Raw genomic sequence first — 22,719 nt, forward strand, 5'->3', positions numbered from 1 at the left:
TTTAATGTTTATGCAGTTCTAATTTCGAACTTTTTAACAGACCGTCATTATATATGTGGAGCAGCATATTGTCGTTGTAAACTGTGAAGCTAAGCAATACTGAAAAATAATTGGCTCTGCAAATGAGAAAACCCATAAAATTTTACTATTGTTTTCAATCTCAGAATATTTATCTTTAATGAATTAATTTAACCGCGAAGTAGACAAACGCAACATGTTCAATAATATTACATTTCACTATGGTTAGGTAGTTCTAATGTAAACACTGCTGATTCAGCAAAGATTAAGTTGTCATGCAGCCTATATGGTCTCGTTACTTACTTCCTTGTTTTGCATGGTATATAATTAGATACCACCTATGAGTTTGACGTGCATTTTGCCCTTTTAATTGAAAGCTGCGTCTCGATTGCAGTTATCTAGAGCTGATACCCGACAAGCCGTAGGGCTGGTATATGCGTCTCTGCAGAAGTCAAGATAAAGTCGATTATTGATAAATAAAGGAAGAAACGCAAACACATTATGGGATGTTCATTCTCGAAATCAGATGACGTATCATCAAAGGATGAATCTGGGCAAGGGAAGGTAAGACCTCATTGGTATCACATATTTTTTTTTCTTTATGAGGGTGTTTTTTTATTAACGGATAATCAACCATTGTTAAATATTCATGTACATCTCTCTCTCTCTCTCTCTCTCTCTCTCTCTCTCTGTGCGTAAATGATATGGTCGGCCTATGCTGCGAATATAATTTTTGTTTCTAGGAATATTGTTAAAAACTAGTTTTTAAGCAAGAAATGCTGTTTCTAATAATACACTTGTTTGCAAAAATGCATCATATCTATTGCACATAATTGGGTCTGTATTCTAATAAATGTTTGTTTGTTTTAGTTCATTAATCCTATGAAATCACACAGTCCTTATTTTACTATCCTATATTATGGTACCGTTATACATCGTATTGCTATTTTATGTCTAGAAGTCGACATAAACAGTAGAATTTTTTTAAGACAATAAATCAAAAGAGTTTTTCAACAACGCTTGATAATTGAAATACCTAGAATATTAATTCGAGCAAAATAAATATTTTCTGAAGTCATTACTAATGGACAGTATTGAAATACAAAAGTTTAGTTCTTCACGTTTTGAGCTTATTTGAGCTTATGTTGTTTTGTAAACTGATTTGGGCATTAGTGCAGTTATTATTAAATCTTTTCCTGAATAAGATTTCAAAGTTCAGAGACTGATATAAGATTCGTTGGTTTCTATGCATATAATTAATTCAGTTCAGTTCATAAAATTAAGCTCTAATGATTCCCCAGCAAAGTGAACAATCTATGAATGCTACTGTACGGAAGTCTTAGAGGCATACACATTCTTGGATGACGCTAAGTATAATATTTAACAATTGCTTATTTTTTTGCAAGGATGTTTTTTTTTTTTTTTAAATTGTCTGGGACTGGCATACATTATCGCTTGTTATGTTATACCTAGTATATTTAAATTCCGTCCTTACCCACTTGTAACTCGTTCTGTTTATAAATTGTTATATGGAACACCAGGATCGTTTATGCACACAATGCACCCGCCTCTATATTGTATCCACTCGCAAAAATCGATACTCTTTCAGTATACTATAATAAATATAGCATGTAGATACAGACCCATGTGGCAGTTTATTGATATGTAATCTTCCTTCTATATACTCATTTTTATGGATGACCTGACAGTCTATAAGCTGATATGACGTTTTCAATACCGTGCAATAACATTTGATACATATTGATGAAGTTGTTAAAACTTAAAAGTTCGTATAATAACGATGTATTTGCTGATAAGGTAGTAAATGTTTATTGGTGTGTTTTATTACTGTCATAAAATTGATAACTAAAGGGCATGCAACTGCTGTTGTAAAACGTTATCAGAATAAACGTTTATAGGAATGAAGCATATTCCTGGAAGCACAGCAATCTCCTGGAATCACGTATACGTAAACATGTTTTAACAGGTAGATAGATTGTTTAGAAACACTCAACCTCTGAAAGGTTTTGTCGTTATATCTCAGGTGTTTAGTATATGATATGTATAAGTATCGTTACTACTAGTGTACGTCTTCGGCGTAATTTTGCAGTTGGGTAGTAGCAGGGCCGGCGCCAGACTATCTGGCGCCCTAGGCAAGGTTAGATTCTGGCGCCCCCCCCCCCCCCGGAAAATATCAATTTCAAAATGTATAAACAATTTTAAAAAATTTTAAAAATTTCAACATCTGAGCACAGACAAAGGGTAATTTTTTAAAAAATTACCCTTCTGTGCTCACATGTCCGGACACCCAAAAAATGCAATAATTGAAACTATTTTATTTGCGAAATTAAGCCAGACCCTTGATTTGTTCTGCTTTTTGTTTGCGGTACTGGGCTCTAGAGGGTTTTTTCTTTTTTTCCGCCATGGCACGCTGAAAAAAAAAAAAAAATATATATATATATATATATATATATATATATATATATATATATATATATATATATATATATATATATATATATATATATATATATATATATATATATATATATATATATATATATATATATATATATATATATATATATATATATATATATATATATATATATATATATATATATGTTACGGCCAATCTGTCAAATTGCCCAGTTCATGAAATGGGCAAATTTGTCTGCCAATTCTGTCCTTGTTTATACCATTAAAATAAGGAGTTACCCTCCTCAATTTGGTTTCCGCGGCAAACTGAAGGTTTCGTATACGCGTGATTCCACGGAAAAACTTGTGGCCTATAAAAACACGCGAACGTAATTACGTCCTGAAAGTTTCGCATACGCACGATTTTCACTCACTCATTTTGCTTGTTCCTGTCCGCCTGGTGTTTCGGTCAGACTGAATCTACCCGATTATTTGTCCCTGTATGAAATAAACCAGGATAAAAAAACGACCCTCAATAAAACTGAAATTTATTTATTTATTTTTCAAAACTGTCGTTGATTTGGAGAAATGCGCCCCCTGAAATGAGCGATTTAGGCAGCTGCCTAGTTTGCCTATATGGTAGCGCTGGCCCTGGGTAGTAGGCTATGTCTGTGACAGACACATTATATGTGTCAGTTTTCTTTCTTTTCTTTTTTCTTTCTTTTGATGATGCATGTCCTGGTATGTGCATAAATTGGTGTCACTTATGTCAATTATAAAGCAAAACTCATCATCAAGTGTTCTTGTTGTTGTTGTTGTTGTTGAAGGGTCTAACGACATATTTCAGCACAAGATAGGCTATACATGGCTGCCAGAAGGAAGAACCCGGGAAAACCCCGGAAAAGACCACCGACCCACGAGAAGGTACTGAAAAACTTTCTCAGATACCCATATTGGCCGAATCCTAGACTTGAACCCACGAAGACCGAGGTAAGACGACAGTGATCCGTAACGGTGAGCGCTTTAGACCACTCGGCCACTCGGGACCCCTCATCATCAAGTGAGCCCATTATGATAAATCAACTTAAATGTCAAATATCGGTTTCCCCTTGTTTCGTTTTATTTTTATTAACAAATTGTCATGCCTGTAATCCAACTCAAAGACATAAGAATCAAATCCATCAGGTAGTTTGTCAAGCCCACTTTGAACATATTTTTTATTCGAACCATGGAGCAGATTGGCACTAAACGTTCTCTGTGAAATATGTCACGTGTGCATCATAAAAGCAGCAAGACCGATAATAGCAGATGAACACATTATACTATCTGTGAAATATTGTATGCGTGCAAGCTTAAGGCTGCAATATAATGAATCGGATTAATTAATTTCTCAAATATCACCTTGAACAATGTAAATAGAAAATATTATAGCAGTATGTAAAGTATCATGAATGGATTCTTTTTCACCTCTTTCTGGTTTACTTTTAAGCTATAATCTTACTAAAATAGTATATACTGCAGATCAATCATTTTTACTTCCTTCTTGGAAAAGTAAACGAAAAGATTTAAGCAGATTGATATCTCTGTGCAGACATAAAGAAACGTAATAATTGTTTTTAATAACATTTTGACGAATTTCGTATATTTAACCTATATGCCTCTGAAACGTTTCGCGATTTTCATTTTATACTCATAATGCACACCAATGACCTTAATAATTTGTGGGTAAGAGTCTTGTTGTTATAATGTGATAGGCATTACCGCTTTTGTACAGGTCTCGGACTAAAATCCTATACTATTCTTAGTTGAGAGGCTTTATTAAAACAAAAATGAAACACGAAAACTTTAAAAATAAAAAATCTGTTCGAGAAACTTAGATTTGATAAAATTACACTTAATACGTGTTCAATGTTACCTACATTTCATTTTCTCACAACTGGATTAGATGGAACCCAACTGGATTAATCAATAATCGAGCTTAATCAATTCATCCCCGGGTTGTTTTTTCATTGAAAAATCAATACTTAATGTTATTTCCATAATGATCTGCTGTCAAATATCGAAAAAATCGTGAGTTGAAGTTTTCTGAATTCACTTCTTAAGAACATTATTAACACATTTAAAATTCGATGCATTACTTTCACTCCAAGATTGTCAATTTCTGACCCGTATTGAGGTTATATCTTCCCAGCGAATACTTCCTTAAATCTTAGATATATTTTATCTCATATGAACCCGATTAAAGTTTTCTTTGAGTGTAGCTGGTGACTGTAGCGCACGTTTATGTAAAACAATTTCTATACTTGTATAAATCCATATTGAAAACTAGATAATATGGCTTCGACAAAATCTGAATTTCGATATTGATCTCATGTCCATATTCTGACATATTGAAAATTCATACACCAAATATCATATGGATCTTCAGGTATCTTAATTTGTTTCTCTGTACGAAATTTGATGAAAATCTGATATGTGAAACTGTAAAATTTCATCAGAACACTCTAGCAAACTAAATTGCTTTTTATCCTTGGGGGGGGGGGGGGAGGGGAGGGTCATTGTCAGCGATTCGTTTCACTCTTTGACTCTGTGGTACGCATACTGAGCTAAATACATGCACCATTAGGGCTGTATTTAATGCTAGATAAAACCGATCCACTCTAAGATAGGCGTTCCAGAGGTGAAATTGCGGGTCGCTCTTTTGCCTTAGAAATTAAATCCTGTGCAACAGACGAAACTGAGGAGTAAAACATGGTGCAAGTTATTTATACCTAGTAACCGAAATTAAGCGCAAAATGCAGCAACTATTGTTACACCCACACGGGTATTTACTTAACAGAGCGGTTGTCAAACCCTGACGCGATTCTCGCTCGAAGTCATAAGTTTTTACCCCAACTTTCCAAAGACTTCCTTACAACTTCAGTTGTCAATTAGAAAGCCCGACGTGTCCATTCTATACCTAAATTTTACTCTAATTAATGCAAGACCACAGACAAAACAACCTGCCAAATATCTATCAACCGCACATCTGCATGTTTTATCTTCGTCATATTTCCGTACCACCAACCGTTCGCGCCTTAGAAGATATACGAGTATCCCCAAACACTGGGAACTATTTTAACTCCGCCACCTTATTCCAGTCAATGTATGCCTTCCAGGCACATTTCGCCAATATAACTGCACCACATCTGCCCACATGGCGACATAAACGGTATCTGCCAAGTCGCTTATTTATTCCTTTGTGTAATTTACCGGTTTCCTATCGTAAATATTGCCCTTGCAGTCACACCACCAATGTACACCACCAGATTTTATTATGGACTTTCTTACGACAGGGACATTCATTCGTTTTTGGCCTGAATTCAATACTAGTGAAATATGGCATCATGGAAACTCACTAACACATCACTCCGTGACGTTTGCTCCTAAGAATTGGCTGATTATTTCGGACTAGGAATATTTCCATTGCGCCGAATTCCAATAATCACACAAGTAATCTAAGAATTCCTTAAAAATGGGCGCTATAACCAAGTGTGCAAACTCCATATTTATTACACTATTTTTATTATCAATACTTCTAAATGGACGGTTATATATAATTCCAACCACACGCCCTGGTAGACTATCTTTTAATAGCAAGGGAGAAAAGACAATCATCATTATTGATCTGGCAATCTTGGTCCAATTATATTTAAGAAACCGCTTCAGCTGTATTTAAAACAATTTTATTTAATTATTTCAACTTTAATTTTGCATTGCTTCAGATTTGACATAACTTGTTTTTAGTTAACTGAAATATTGTACAAGTATGTATGCCGCTTTCAACATCGCAATCGTCTAAAACTGGTCTCTCTCTCTCTCTCTCTCTCTCTCTCTCTCTCTCTCTCAAACTGTTTGTTCTCAAAATGTTCTTTTGCAACCCCATTGTGAAATATGTGTACCTTCACATGTATTGCCTTGGGGTTTTAAATATATAAATCTTTTTATGACGTCAGGAATTTGGCAGATGGAACGTCTTCAACAGATCAATAATAACTGTTAAATGTAATTTTTAAGATAAATGTCTTGCTATGTATACCATTTTGCAATGCTATCATTGATTACAAAATTTCCGGAACATGTCCATTTAGCGATTTAAATCGGTTTGACCTATTGATTACATATAGACGATTTAAAGTGTTATCCGTACATCGACATGTCACTTTGGTTACATATGGACGATTTAAAGTATTGTAATACGCATTCTTTAGCGGTTCTTCTCTAGTTAATTAAAGATTATACAGCCGAAATTATGAAGCTGGTATGAAAGTGATTTCATGGCCAATAATTTTGATCATTTTAGTTCATTCGAGCTTAGTTGTTTGGAGAAAAATCAATCATCTTGCCCAGATCTATCTACCACGTGTCGATAATGTAACACGCTAGTTCTGATTGACCGACCTTATTGAACCTGTGTGCCCTCCAATCGATACACTTTTTGTTTTTCTGTGTCATCGCTGCATTAGATCCTAGTTAAAATATCCAGCCTTGACTCAACATAATAAACCAAATTATACATTTTTCTTACGAGCAAAAAAATCTATCTACTTTATAAGACTAAATGTCGCGAAACCAACATGAAAATTTTAAAGACTCTCAATCATTATTACTATTACTTTTTTTTAAGTTATAGGACAGGTCTTTCATTCGAAATTGCGAACGAATAGTTTGTATTTGTAATAATGGGAGCTCTTTAATGTTCATTTTCTGCTGCGTTTTGTGTAGCTGTGGACAAAAACTTGTTGCACTTCAGACAAATATACATTAATATCCATTTTTGTAAAACTATACGCCAGTTGTATGCATAGCACTAGGTATTAGTTACAACACTACTACAAGTGGTTTTTACTTTCGTGCGTTTATTTTATTGGGGAGCAATAAGATATAAAATAACATCAAATAAGGTTAAACCGACAAGACGACATTATTTAACATATTACTGGACAAACATGACGCAAGTGCAAAGAATATCGACAACAAGAATACTCTAGGTGAGGTAGGTTCCCCACAATTGTGCATAAAGAAGCTGATAGTGACATGTTACGGACAGGTACTGGTAAAGGTTTTGTCATGAAGACTGGTAAGAAATTTAGTAGCAAATGCTATCAAAGAGGTACCGATCAACATAATCGAATAACACTGGGAACAATACCACTCAAGAGTTTTTTGAACTCATGAAAAAAAAACATACAAACGAAATTACCTTAAGAGCCAGCAGAAAGGTAAAAAATAATGTCCTAGACACAACGGTATTAATGTAGATAATGAAACAATCTCCTTCCAGTGAAACAGAGACGTCTGTGAGGATATATATATATATATATATATATATATATATATATATATATATATATATATATATATATATATATATATATATATATATATATCTTTATGTAGAAAGAAATAAATTTATATATATATATATATATATATATATATATATATATATATATATATATATATATATATATATATATATATATATATATATATATATATATATATATGTATATGCGACTACTGCTACTACAGCTTTATGAAGGAATAAATAGGGAACAAAAAAATTATTGACTCATAAAGTTACACAATATGTTGGTTCCAGTATTTATAACAACATATATATGAAGGTCAGACGATAAAGCTCCAGTGCTTGGTTGTAAATGTTTTAATAAATAAGGTACCTGTATCAATATTAAATCATATTTTATTTAGCAAATGACTAAATTGGATACAACATCAGCTTTATTTTGAAATATGGAAAGGATGAAATGAATTCAAAGCCCAAGTTGCATCTTTTTCTAGTACAATGATCAAAATAGCTCCAATTATTTTGGATGTAATTAGAATCTCGAGGCACACATCAAACACATAGTTTTACACTTCTCTCGTATTACTTCTATTTGTCATAAATTGTATTTGCAGTTTCGTAGAGATGTTTCAATTTCTATATAGAGGAAGCAAGCTGAACATTTTGGCATGTTTCCTTCTTTTTAAATTATGAGAAAATACACAATTAGACTGCTAAATCATGCAAGTATTATTCAAGTGCAGCGTATATCCATTTTAGAGCGATTCCAGTGTTGAAGTTCCACAACATACTCCAAAAACCAAGAAGCTGAATAATGTACCAGAACCATCCGTCTCCAGGAATATCAAGGATCAAGATCTCAAGGCAGAGGCCACTGTGCATGGTGCTGAAGTTCCACCTCATCCTCCAAAGACCAAGAAGCGAGATATCGTACCAGATCCAAAAATCTTCAAGGATATTGATGAACATGCCCTTAAGGTTGGTGTAGCCTTAATCTATAAGTATAAGTGTACACGCTATCAGTTGAACCTGTTTCCAATATACAAGTAAAAACTTAGACAACAAACATAAAGTGGACACTCTCTGATTATATCATAAGTCCCAAATTAGATAAATATCAGTCTTTATTTGTTGCCAGCCCTGCAGGGACGATATGTATATATATATATATATATATATATATATATATATATATATATATATATATATATATATATATAAAATCTTTGTCCTAATGTAGCAAATTCCATTCCTTTCAAATGCAGGTTATCGAAAACTTTAACTCCATATCCATGGGGAAAATCAATTCATTTTAACAAATACTTCGATATAGTTAATGCACAGGCCTATCCTGTATAACAAACAGCTTTGTCTTCATATCGTCAAGATAACCTCCGGAAGAGTTATATGAAACTCACGTGAGTAGATTTCCTGGTATAACCCAATATGCCATAATGACTCTTAACGTGCATTTACATATATCCCTATCAATGAAAGATGTTACTCCAGTTTTAATTATGAGGCGGCTCAGTGGTTAGCGCTCCATACGCACGACATAAAGGATATGGGTCTGAATCCTTCCAACCTAGGTCGGCTAGCATGATGTGTCGTTAGGCAAGGCATTTTCCTCCAATTGCTTCGATACTAAATAACCTACTTGGCAACCAAACCGAAACCAATTTAATTTACGGTTGGATAATGTTTTTGTTTATCTTACCACACTATGAATTTCCCTGCGTTTTAGCTATCACTGCATCTAGATGATGAATTGCTCAGTGTAATACGACCAATAAAAAACAAGTAATATTGATTGTATCTTGTGAAGAAGCGGTTATATAAAAAGTAGACAGCTTTATGATTACCGATTTGTATTTCGACGAAATTATGTAAGCTGCCTCTCAAAGACGATAGTATAGTCAATAACGTTTTACTTGCGAAACAAACGACGAAACTTGAGGCACAAAAAAGAGGGTGACGGGGGTGATTCCGAAGAGTACGACTTAGCCACTGATCTTGTTTTTTTATTTCTTAAAAAATAAAAAAATAAAAAAATAAAAAATATTATTAAACATTGGGAAATTTGGTCTCTTGCACTTTGTTTAAATCTAAATATTTCAGAGAACGATGTCCATATATACAAAACAAATAAAAACTTTACAAATGTATTCTACTTTTTCTATTAATAGGCGCCAAGTTCTCTTCGAAGTTCAATAAGCGAGCTAGTAAATTATCTCGTTAAACCGGCCAAAAATAATCTGGAAAGAGTCCGCTCTTTCTATCGTTGGATTGCAGATAATATCAGGTATGTCAAATATTAATGTACAGTCATTTGGTAGGTAGATACATTTATTACAACTGCATACGGAATAGAACAATGTAAACTAGCAGACAGTTACGGTTTGACATTGGAATTAAAGAACATCCGTTTTCTCTGCTAGATTTACTAATAGTTTTCGTCAGATAATATAAGTAGTTTTTCCACTATAGTATCATGCAGTGAAGGAGTTGTCTCAATACTTTAAAGTCGATAGAGAAAAGAAAAAGATAAATACAAAAATGAGATTATATATATATATATATATATATATATATATATATATATATATATATATATATATATATATATATATATATATATATATATATATATATATATATATATATATATATATATTCAATAAAAATTGGGACTTAGGAAGATTTAAGTCATACATCATAAACAGCATCAGTGGTGGGGGTGGCCCCACAACGTTCGGGCTATTTTAATGTCAAAATGCCCACCCTCGTCACACCGTAGATATGGGCTCCCCCGCAGCTGGTAGTATAGTATTGTACATGCAGTTGATTATTACTAAGGGGACACCCCTCAATCAACTGTAAAAAATAACCTAAAATGCGGCCCCACATCTTCTGTTATGCAAAGAATGATTAGAAACATTATAATGAAAATATATATAATTGTCAAAATCAATACAAAAAGCTTCTCATATGGAAGACTACGAAATGAGGTCAGCAATGTGCTAAGGAATATTCATGGATGCATGCCGATCGTGCACGAAAGGGTGGTACTGCTCTTTCATGTAACCGTTGCAGGGTTGGTGTGCGTGGAAAAACAAAATTGTGCAGAAACATCGTGACCCTAAACTACGGTACCTGGATACGGCTAACCACTACTAACTCGCCATAGGAAAACTAATCTAGATAATCAATCTTTAATCGGATAGAAATCCGTGGCCAGCCATCCTACCCCAAGATTATTTATCGCCCCCAAGGCCTTAATTTGTATTACCCGATGGTCTTTTGGCGATTGAAATACCACGTTCACGGACCACGGGGGAAACTTTACTAAACAAATTCCCCTTGGACAACATCGTCAACCTCATGTCCATACAACCACTTCATCACAACCTTGTTCGAAGATGCTCCGATGTCGACGCAGTACTCCGGTGTGGATATTTCTTTGGCGCAACTTAATGTTGGTTAGTGGGCGGTAATCGCTATCTTAGAATCTCGCGATATGATATTCTTAACCGGCGGGAAAATTCAGTATAGGAATCCTCGCTTTTGTAAGCACTATTGGGGACTCCCACTACGTTCAAGTAGGGTGGGTTTCTTCCAAAAATAAACATGTGAATTATTAGCTGGTAAACCACCAAACGATGTTGATCGAATAGCAGCTCAACGTAATACAAACGCAGATGTAACAGTGTTATTTAGGCGCAGTAATTTCGTTGGGGAATATATCATCACATTCCGGTTTTGTCGTTGACATCGACACCATCGTGGTCGTACTCGGAGTTGTGTCTGAGCGGTTGATCCCATATTGGAATGCTAGCATTCTAATTCAGTCGCTCTCATCAATTATCTCGTGGCCCAGCTGCAGGTATACATATAAATTCATGACACCACCGGTGGATATGTGGGAATGATTTTCTACTTCATTCGTAAAACTATGCCCTTCCACATCAACGCTGTATATACCTTTGCATTCCTAATATACTCCCAATAAACCCACCCTTCACGCGCCCTATGGGCTCTTCCTGGCAATAAATGCTGACTTATGCAGTCAAATTCGCCTACGACAAACCTGTATGTGTCGTCAAGAATATATCGTCAGTCCTGCTCGTTTACAAATACTACTGGTGTTTTTACTTTTTATATGTACTCGGACGATTCCTCACATGCCAAATGTTCAGTAATTTTGCCTACTTCATCGTGCATCAATCGGGCGGTATCTTCTGCTTGCATAGCGGCCACTGCTGCGTGTTCAGCTGCCTCAATCGCTTTATTGAGTTGTTCTAGTAGCCAGACATTAATGTGTGCCGTGGTACCCCGGTTTGCTTCAACGTCACCCGGAAGACGATATAGTGCCTGTGCCGGTTCACTTGTTACTGCAGTGATTTCTTTGGTGGATTGAACAACGGGAAAATCGTTTGTTCGAGTCCCGCGTTGTGCTCTTTACGGTCGATTGACGTGATTGTAATTTTTTTCTAACTTCATCTCGTAGTGTTAAGTATCTCTGAAATATTGCCTATAGCTCCTGTGCTAGTCTTCTGTTCGATTCGTCTGATTCATAACTCCTATTTACTAAACATTTAATTCTGGTTTAGTGACAATAACTTTTTCAATGAATATATCTTATTACCGCCAATCCTTAACCGCACAGGAGTTGACATCAATAACGTAACACACCTTTGTGGGGTCGCTGTTGCCTGAGCAAAGAAATGTTGTAATCGATTTTTATAATCCTTGTTGCCGGAATACAATGTGACTTAAATATTTTAAACGTGTTCTAGCTTACATCAATGCACACGAATAATATATAGGCGTTGTCCTCGATGACCTTTGGGAGACTTTGCTTTGGAGAGGTTAGCTTGTGTTTCCAGCATGATATCGTCGTACAACCACATCGTTATTAATGGAACTGTCTACGCCGTTGATGGACGGATTTTCGTCAAATTCACTTGTGAATTCATCAATGTCGTTATTTCTGCTAGGGTCTTATGTTTGTCGAGCGAATTCTATTTGGCGAAGCCTCATGATGTTTTACCGGTATGGGATGAAAGTCAGCTATGTTAAAGTCGCATGACATAATAATAATGATATAGGGGGTTTATAAGTGGATATGGCTTGCAACGTTAGAACCACACTGGGACACTAGAAGCGCGTGCAGTTACCACGAAAAATAAAGGTCCCGGGACCAATGGGATAATTGCATGCTGCGGTGCGCGCAAGTATATTTGGATATGAGCGCTCCCAGATATAAATCAATAATCCTGTGATGATAACATGTTGCCAATGAACCTGCATGTTAATGATATCAAACAACTCAGTGAAACCCGTGGTTTGGGACCTTTATATCCTGACGACGTGTATTCACTGGTCGATACACTAGTGGGACAAGTTTGTTTGAAATTTTGTTTGGTGAAGATTAAATAATTCTTGATGAAGCTTGTCGCGAACTTGTTTTTGAGAAACCACTATCAAAATATCGGGAGAACACGTGTCGCAAGATGTCATGCATTTCCTCGCTCTGTACTTGGTTGGATCTTAAACGCATTCTAGCTTTTAGTTGTCAGAGCGACTTGTCTTTGGCACGATATCATCCAAAAACGTCTTCGCAATAATCGGCGTGTTTGCAGAACCAGACATGAAGCGATTCAGTATCAACCGGAGGATGCTGAACGTGAATTACACACATAATCACCGAGCCCTACCTGGTGCTCAGCCATACCAAAAACTTGTGCAGTCTCGCCACTGGCACAGTACAGACAACACCCTATATCCAATCTGCACCATTTTATCGTAAAGCTTTTATACGTCTCAGAGGTAACTTCTTTATCCCATTCACTTATGCTGGCGATTTTATGTGTGGGTGTCAAAAAATAGCACCAGAGCCACTGAGGAGTTATATTGCTCGTATTGCTTCCCAGGCGGCGTCGCACCCATTCTGATACATATATTTATGACGCTCAATTGGATAATTCTACGATGGTCTCGTTGATTCCTTGGCGAGAGTTTACCAGTGGTAATATATATTGGTCGGTTAATTTTTCGTGGATTCCCACAGCGATCTAACTGTTTTAGTTTTAATTTTCAAGTATCCGTATGAAACAAAATCTTCAGGCATAGACATGCGCCGACTTTCGCTATGGTGTTTATGTTGTTGTCCAAAGTCAACATACCAGGGTAATATTTTAAACACTATAGTATTGTTTATCAGTTGAAAGTGCTGAAGCTTGATGCGGATGGAGTCTGACCCGATTATAACAACAGTAGGTTTACCATTCACCAAGCGAATATATTTATCATCGTCAACAAGTCAATGGCGGCATATCTAAGCACTGACACCCTCAGATGGATTTTTAATGGAGATACTCCTTCGTTGTAAGAAATTGTGCAAATGTACCTTCATGTATTGTGTTCGTGAAAGGGTAATCAAATTCGGCAGGTTCTGTAACAAGGCTGTTACTTAGACGTTGACTGTCTACCGATGCATCCGAGGTAAATTTCCCTATGATTTTGCTGCCGAATACTTTGACATCAGAGGTTTCCTAGTTACCCAGTCTGACAGCTCAAGTAGCCCGATTTGTTTCTGCGGGAAATATACGATTTTAACGCGACCAACATGAACCTCACCAACATCAAGGGAGTCCATCCGATGTGTTTTTTTTTTATTTCAAATCGCAACCTAGTGAATCAAAATGAGGTCTGAACCACATTGGACCAAGAAAATGAACTTTTCTGGAAACTTCAAACGAGTTCATTTCATCGAATCCAGTTAAATTGATGGAGACCTGCTTGGCATCGACGGGCAGAGTCCATTAATTAGAACTTCTATTCGATCATTGGTGGGATGTCCAAATCTTGTAAAATAGCACACGCAATCTCCATTCATGAGAAAACATCCGGGTTAACACGCAACCAATTCGACGTAAATGCAATCGCTGTTAGAGACCACCAGGACCATATGTTAAGTAGGACCGTCTTACATCTTCCAGGAACATCTTGTGGGTTGGCTGCGAGCTGATTTTTCGTCAGGAAATGTGCGACACAACATAAACCCGTGTGAATGAAATGTTGACCTTGTCGCTGATCTCGTCGGGGCTTTTCGAGTATTTCTGTGCGATGTTTCTCAACTCTCACAATCTCATCAGTCAACTTTCGGTAGCACAAATTGATTCTAACCCTTTGATGTAAAGTGCCCCACTCTCACACAGACACACACCAAAAATCACCACTGTCGAAAGAACCAGTCGGATACTGGTCATTGCTCGTAAGTTTGCTTCAATGCGGTGCAAATATCGCCAAAACAAAATTTGTCGTTGAAATGGAAATTGCAGCCATAATAGTCACACTTGTGCGATATCTTCGATATGTTTAATGATACTTCATCGAAGATATTTACCAGTTGCATGAAGAACTTCTCCAGCTATTGTCGTAATTACAGTCGGGCATTTCGGTGAACGTTCAAGAGCAGTGAAGTCGTCGAGTTCAGCGCCGCTTTCTTTCACACACTGGTCGCAGTGATTTATCCGTGCCCTGTTAACCCACTACCACGTGCTGAGTTTATGAAATGCTCAATAACACCTGCGGCCTCACAATTAAATTGTCAAGTGAACAATGGTGCCAGTGCAATGCGATTGGGTTGTTTCGTCAGACAAATTTCATATACAACCGTGGTGACTGGATATGAATTGCTGCAACGGACGTCGACGATGCCCGTCGACAAATGAGGGGGAAACCTCGACGTGATAATTAACTGACCGCTTTTGCGTTCTTTACGTATTGGATAATTTTTAACTCTGATCACCCATTCGCTGCTGATACTATTATAGCTAATAAATTTAATTCTGATAAACATTTTAGTGGAGTTGGGGCAGCATATCAGCGATTCATCGAGGCCGCGCATCGCCCATGCTAGCATCAATAATGACACCTGGTCCCTCCTGCTCAATCATCCATGTGCAATACACGTAAGAAGCGCCACTAACCTCAACCTCTTCCCTTGCATTACAAAATATGTATGCAGCGCTGAAAATTACTTTGGAATGTTTACCCCATGTCACACATCCTTGTATAAATCATAAAGACATATAACGAGCTCAACAAGTTCGATCTCGAATAGTCATTGATATTCTTTTTGGTCAAAATTTACCAATTTCTACTTCATGAAGAATCGTTGCCAATGGCTGATGAAGAATATTTAGTGAATTTGATCGCTTTAATGGGCATTTTCTTCCTGTGATCTGAACATATTTAATTTGTGCCTAACAAGCCTGTTTTTGAACGTTTTGATAATGTCATGTACTTTATATATATATATATATATATATATATATATATATATATATATATATATATATATATATATATATATATATATATATATATATATATATATATATATATATATATATGTATGTATGTATGTATGTATATAACAACTTGTCCCATCATGTAGCTTTGACAACTGAGTTTTACCACACACACAAACACCACCATTTGTTACATGGAACCATACCACCACCCAGTCGTACACGATCGGCATGTATTCGACAAGATTAATTGACACAAGTCTGTTTTCGTACGTTTTGATAATGTCATGTACTTTATATATATATATATATATATATATATATATATATATATATATATATATATATATATATATATATATATATATATATATATATACATACATTGTATATATTTATGTATGTATGTATATAACGACTTCTCCCATCATGTAGCTTTGACAACGGAATTTTACCACACACACACCAACCCCGCCATTTCTTACATGGAACAATGCCACCACCCCGTCGTACACGATCGGCATGTATTCGACAAGATTAATTGACACTGATGACCACATTTCAGTAGCACGTACAAATACTTTTTCTAGCACAGCCCCTAACACCGTATAATAAACAGGTTTAGATGATAAGGAACTACCATGTTATTACGGTCTCCTTACGTCATGTCTCATTTTGGACCACAGCACTCATAGCAGGTTTTATCTGGGTGAAGCGAAGATAACGGCTTGGTACCAACCCGACGCCCATGTACCACGACTGACACCGCCAGTTTTCTTGCTCGCACCATCCGCATCCCGACTACTGGTTTGTATTACACGGTCGTAATGTGAATTAATTCCTCAAGTTGATCCTCACTTATACAAGTGCTGTGTTTCATGATGAGGTCCTTATCGTAGGCAATGTGCAACGTTGAAACACTATACCAGCCGCGTCCTATGACTTTTGTGAGTATCGAGTTAAAGGCAATATGGATGATGAGAAGCAAAGCGTTAATGAAGGCGACCTCGAGATCTTTGCGGTTTTCGATGATGACGTCGGTGAGGTACCGTGTCTCCGGCATCTTCTCTCTATTCCTAGGATTGTAATAATTTATTTAAAAAAATTGAAAGTAAACGCTGTTCATACAAGAAGCGCAATACCTCCTAATGAGATGGGAGTTATACCCGATTTTTACGATGCAGTGATCGGATAGCGTTTCCGCAATGGCTTCAGTAACTGTGACTTCTAAGGAGATATCCACGTTATTTTTAAAAACGATGGCGCAGGCCTCAGCAACCGTCTCTGGATTTAGCAATATGACGTCATTGATTTATCAATTTTCCGGCATTTCCTATTTTATTATTATCATTAAATTAACAATAATGGATTTGCATCAAAGGCTGGATGAATTTATTTCGAAATACCGCGTAAAACACAAAGAAGCCGAATAGTATGAACTCGTGACGACGACTTTTGGAGGATCCGAATTAGCTTCGCATGATAGATTGTTGTCCTTTTGGCTATATCGATTCGGTCGTGGATAAATATTATCTCCAAAAAATTTGTCTGGGACATTACCCTGAAGGTATGGGTCTCTATTTGAACCTGTACTAATAAAGCACACCGAAAATTATTGGGCGCTAGCTTTGTGGGTTATAATATTTGTATAGATGAAGTCCCCGGTTTTCGATATTCCCCCAATGGTTACATTGTGGCGAAGGATACAGCTTTAATATTTTATTACTGGACTTTAAATATCCTTTTGGGCAGCACGCAGGGTTAATACCCGATTATTATTATCCTTAAGTGTTTATCTGGCCTTTCCGTTTCTCCAACTGCGTTCCAAGGTTTTTTTCTCGGTTGTCAGATAATTTTGTTTCGCCAGCTTGATTTTTCACCGCACTACGACAAAACAATTTTAAAACCGCGGTTTTGGTTGGTACAAGGATGCACCTCAGCTTGTGGATATATTTTTGGAGAACGACAACAGAGTGGATTCCTTTTTTGTTTGCTACGCCAGAAGTTAGTGACGGACGTGAATGTGTACACGAAAGAATACCAAATTTTAAAATACGACCAAATCCATTTGATTTTCCCTGACCGGAAAGTAACCGCTTACATTCCGTTTGAGCTCATGGCTATATCATTGTGACTTGGACCGTCATGATCATTACCGTAACGCCATCGACATGGCTGTGTCGAAGCTTAACAAAAACATTCAAACAATTAAACAAATAGCATGGAAATGGTAGAAATTCAAAGTATTTCCAACTGAAGAGTTCACCCCGTATTTGACCGACGCGAATCGGATGAAGATGGAAATATAAGTCAAACAATCTAAAATACTATTTTGTCAAAGAGACCAAATGCTAGCTGTTATATTTCAATGCACGTTTCAGAGGTTTTAAACAGCCAGGTTAAATGACAAACCATATAAAATGGTATTAGAAATGATGACAGATTAGTTAATCTTAAAACGAAAACACAAAGCGAGAATTCAAGATTAGGAGGATCAGGAGAATATGCGAGAAAGCTCGTCCTGTTATTGCAACCAACATTGAAACCAGGGAACAAACTGAATTTCAATTGCTGACAAAGGCTGGTGTCGATCGGAATAATTTCGAGAGCAATGCAATGTGTTACATATGGGATTAATAACAAAATCATTTTCGAGGGTAAAATAATTGCTGATTCTTTTTCCTTTACTCTTAATCTGAAGAAAAAGCTTCTTGTCGTAAGCTTTTCAAATCTAGTGTTTTGAAATCGGCATGAAATCTATTATGATGTCGTCCACCGTCCTGAGTTCTCTGATTTAAAGTCTCATATAAAATTTTCCTCCTTGTAAACACGGTATGATTTTATTTATAATTTTGTTGGAGCTTATTCTTGTGCTTCTAATTTGGGCTCTATCTTTTTAAACATAGTTTGCACCACGAGAACGCACCCGGATTAAATCAAGGTCAAGACAGTCGGCACGACTGAAAGCATCATCAGAACGCGCCGGTAGTACCAGTAAGCTTGCTGGTGGTAATAGCGGTAACAAGACTCTAATTCTTTCCTGTCCTCAGGCGAAAAGCATTCGTCCACATGATTAAAATTGAACACGACTGCATTTTTATATTACCTCAGTAGAGTTTACGAAGATGACGTAGGATAATATCGGAATTTGATTGAGCTCGGTAATATATTTGCTGACATTTTAATTCCGGTCTTCCATAAATTTTCGTCCTTCAGGTTCATCATGTGGAACGACACCGACTTTATTTTCTCGGATTTTAGTTCCTTTAAAAGCACCTGCACGCAGCGGATGGTCCTTGCCTGCTCTCCGAACGATTTTAAAAAAAAACATATCAGCAGCGACCTTGTCTGAAGCACAGGTTTGGTTAACCATTGGAACACGTTGATATAATAAGCCGTTGCGATTGTTTGTGCTTCCTGCTTAATTGGGCTGAGTTCTTGAGCTACTGCATGGTGACTCTCATCCGGATTAGATTTTTTATCTTTTAACTCCATCACCTCCATGATCATGTACACATCCTCGTACTCGAAGCCGACCTGCTGAAAAATAAATTATCCACATGTTCGCGTAATATTTTTTTCGGGTCTTATTTACTGAACACTTTTTCCATGCAGTTATGATCTTTCTTTATGCGCGTCATCATCTTCTTTTCGTGCCAATTTATGTCTTACAATATCATGTTTTCACGAAGGTGTACATGAGACCAGAATGAAGTTCATGTATGATCACTGTAACAATTTCGTCGATAAGTTTTGCTAATCGAGTAGATTCTCTGTCGTTACTAAATTTAAAGTAGACAAAATATTTATTGATGGCCCCACGCAGCTGCTTATGTCTCATTTCCGGCACTGAAATAAGTTATAGAGTTTGCGTATTCTCCAGAAATTCCGAGTGGACTCCGGCAGGCGATGTTTCAGCTGAATTCCTGACCTTCTTAATAACAGCGTATAACCCGCTGATTATTTTCAGCACGTGTAAATCATTTCAAGAATGGTCCTGAAGGTATAAATCATCAAATAATAGTTGATACCACTCGAAGATTATTCCAATAATTTCAGACCTCTTATCCTGAACTAAATCATCTAATGTAAAGATTTGAAAATAACTTAAACCTGGATTTGGTGGTTCTAACGTAAACGCCGTAAGATTAAATACGAAATATCTTGTCTCTACCTGAATTTATAGCATTTTTAGTCTAATCTCCACTTTAAACTACGTAGAATATCGTTATACCATCCTGAAATTTCTAGATGGGAACTTGGACATGTATCCAACAATTAGAGGTGACACCAGCCGTGACCCATTTGTCTCCGCTAGCCGATCCGACTGAATAAATAGCAAAAGCGAAATAAGCCATTTTAGAAGTTGAATATTCTGACGAACTGAAAGTGAAATCCTCACCAATTACAGGTGTTACCGGACAGTATGCGAATATGACCGGTACTCGTATTAATACGGTGCTTATCTAAATATTGTTTGGTAGTGTCTTCGGTTGTCATCTTGGGAGGGAAAACTGCTACAAGCAGTTTCATTCCGGTAGACATAAATAAACCCCCTTTGTTAGTACTATAATGTTCAATAAAGAATTCTCCCGTATTCACACCCCAGTCTGTTTTAAGAACAACGTAAATGCTAAGGTTTAAATAATCCCCAAACTATATAATGATATTCTGTTCATATTTAAAGTACCCGTCATGGTGCCTCCAGTGAAAGCTAATTTAGTATTAGGAAGCGTTTTCACATGTAACCATCTGGCCTCGCCCTCTGCTGCTTGGGAATAATTATTTTGCAGTCCACTAATAATGTTATTTCCCATATTTAAATTTTCTGTCATAGTATCACCGATCGTTTTATATTTTTGTCAAGTTCAGAATCCTCAGACGATCACCCCGATCCTATTATGGTACAAAATGTAGTATACGACATTATTTTATAAAAGATGAACGTCATTAATTTTGATTCTCATCATTATTACAGGATTGTATTACATCATAGTGGGTCCAACCGGTCGCGGTATAATAATTTACTAATGAATTTATTACTAAATAACATGATGAATTAGGACTGGGTGATGATTTACACGTTAATTCCTTAGCAGGGTAAATACCAAATGTTATCCGAGCATAACGAGTCGTTATCGCTGCATACCGGTAACCCAGACCCTGTATTTACGATTACCGAACCTGACGAAGTAGTGATAGTAGTATAATTCTCTGGAGATAAGCATCAACATAAACTTGTCGTGTTTGACGATATATCAACAGCAATATCGTGACTAAACTTTATGAGTATTTTTTGTTTTCGACCCATGAACAATGTCAAAGCATTTAATTAACCCAGTCGTATAATGACGTGTCTAAATGCATCCGACGCAGCAAGGGTTGTTTGGTGCTTTTTACCGGTCTGGATAACTGTAATGTAGATTCGATTGCAAGGGATTATTTCAGCGGGATGACTTCTAAAGATTCCAAAGACTGTTATCACTTAGCTATCTCCACCTCTAAACGTTATTTCATGTCGTCTCGTCGTGATGCTGACTATTTAGCTGAGCGATATCGAAAAGGTTTTCATGAATTGTATGTTCCTCCTCCTCAGCAGACATTTAATCTATCGTTGTTAATATATAATCATGTCGTTTGGGAAAATTAAATACAATCGTTAGCATGACGACGTGTTGAGAAAATATTTTGGAGCATCGTGCGGCTTTACGGCAGCAAGTACTAGAAGATGGTAGTGGGTAAACAAGAATTTCAGCGGGATGTAGCGGAATAAATGTTTAAACCCAGTATCGCAACTGGACACGACATGAAGCAGTAAAACTCGTTGCAAAATTAGCCAAAGTCGGTCAGTCACCGACGCCATGCTAGATCAACTCATTGCAAGGATTGGCAAGGCTAATGCAAAAAGAGGACGATATCAAGAAATGATTCGCCAAGCTCGAAGAGGAAATAATTCGTGAGAATGAAACCATGATGGACTTGCTGGCTGATATGGGTGAAAGAAAATTGGATGCTGAAAAAGATTTTTAAAAAGTCATAGAGGATTATCTCATGAATTCATTCGACAAAATAAATGACATTTTAGCCAAACTAAAATAAATCCACAGACGACTTCATTTTCACTAAAAAAGTTAAAAAAGTACGTGAGTACTACGAGACGGTTAAAAATGCGATTGCCTTAAACCTTACTCCGTTCCAATTTTTTAATTACGCACTAAAGTAAACACTACATTAAGTAGTCACGGTATCCGCTCTGTATCAACATAGACAAAGACCAGAAAGGGGATCCATGGCGGATTTATTACACGTGGTGTAAGGGGTGCTCAACGAGAGGTAATACCTCTGGTGGGGGGTAGCAGTTGTACTCCCTTGGGGGTAGATATTCCACCTTTGGTCTCCACTTGGCGCTGAGCTCTCATCTCTGGCTCCGAGAAGCAGCAGCATGCACAGCGGCCACACCACGGGCAACGGCTTCGACAGGCCGGCCAAACTAAGTTGAGGGTAACCGACGGGTCTCCAACCCTCGGTTAGTCAGGGATTGTCACCAATTGAATGTGAAGACTGGACCCGGCGAACTGCGCGGTGGAACCAGCAGCTGTCCAGCGGGCAGGAAGG

General features: G+C 36.8%; 1 protein-coding gene across 1 annotated transcript in view; it reads left to right on the forward strand.

Annotated features, from left to right (window-relative positions):
- Positions 1-388: 388 nt before the first annotated feature.
- The window catches only part of LOC149794587 (kyphoscoliosis peptidase-like), a 37,158-nt gene continuing 14,827 nt past the window's right edge, over positions 389-22,719 (forward strand). The window contains exons 1-3 of the mRNA XM_089968874.1: positions 389-582; positions 8,546-8,764; positions 9,973-10,088. Coding sequence (XP_089825000.1) covers positions 520-582; positions 8,546-8,764; positions 9,973-10,088 — 398 coding nt within the window. The 5' untranslated portion in view covers positions 389-519. The remainder of the gene's footprint in view (positions 583-8,545; positions 8,765-9,972; positions 10,089-22,719) is intronic.

This window comes from Sinohyriopsis cumingii, chromosome 8 (genome assembly GCF_028554795.1).
Source record: "Sinohyriopsis cumingii isolate HCF-2022 chromosome 8, ASM2855479v2, whole genome shotgun sequence".
In the NCBI taxonomy this organism is placed as follows: Eukaryota; Metazoa; Mollusca; class Bivalvia; order Unionida; family Unionidae; genus Sinohyriopsis; species Sinohyriopsis cumingii.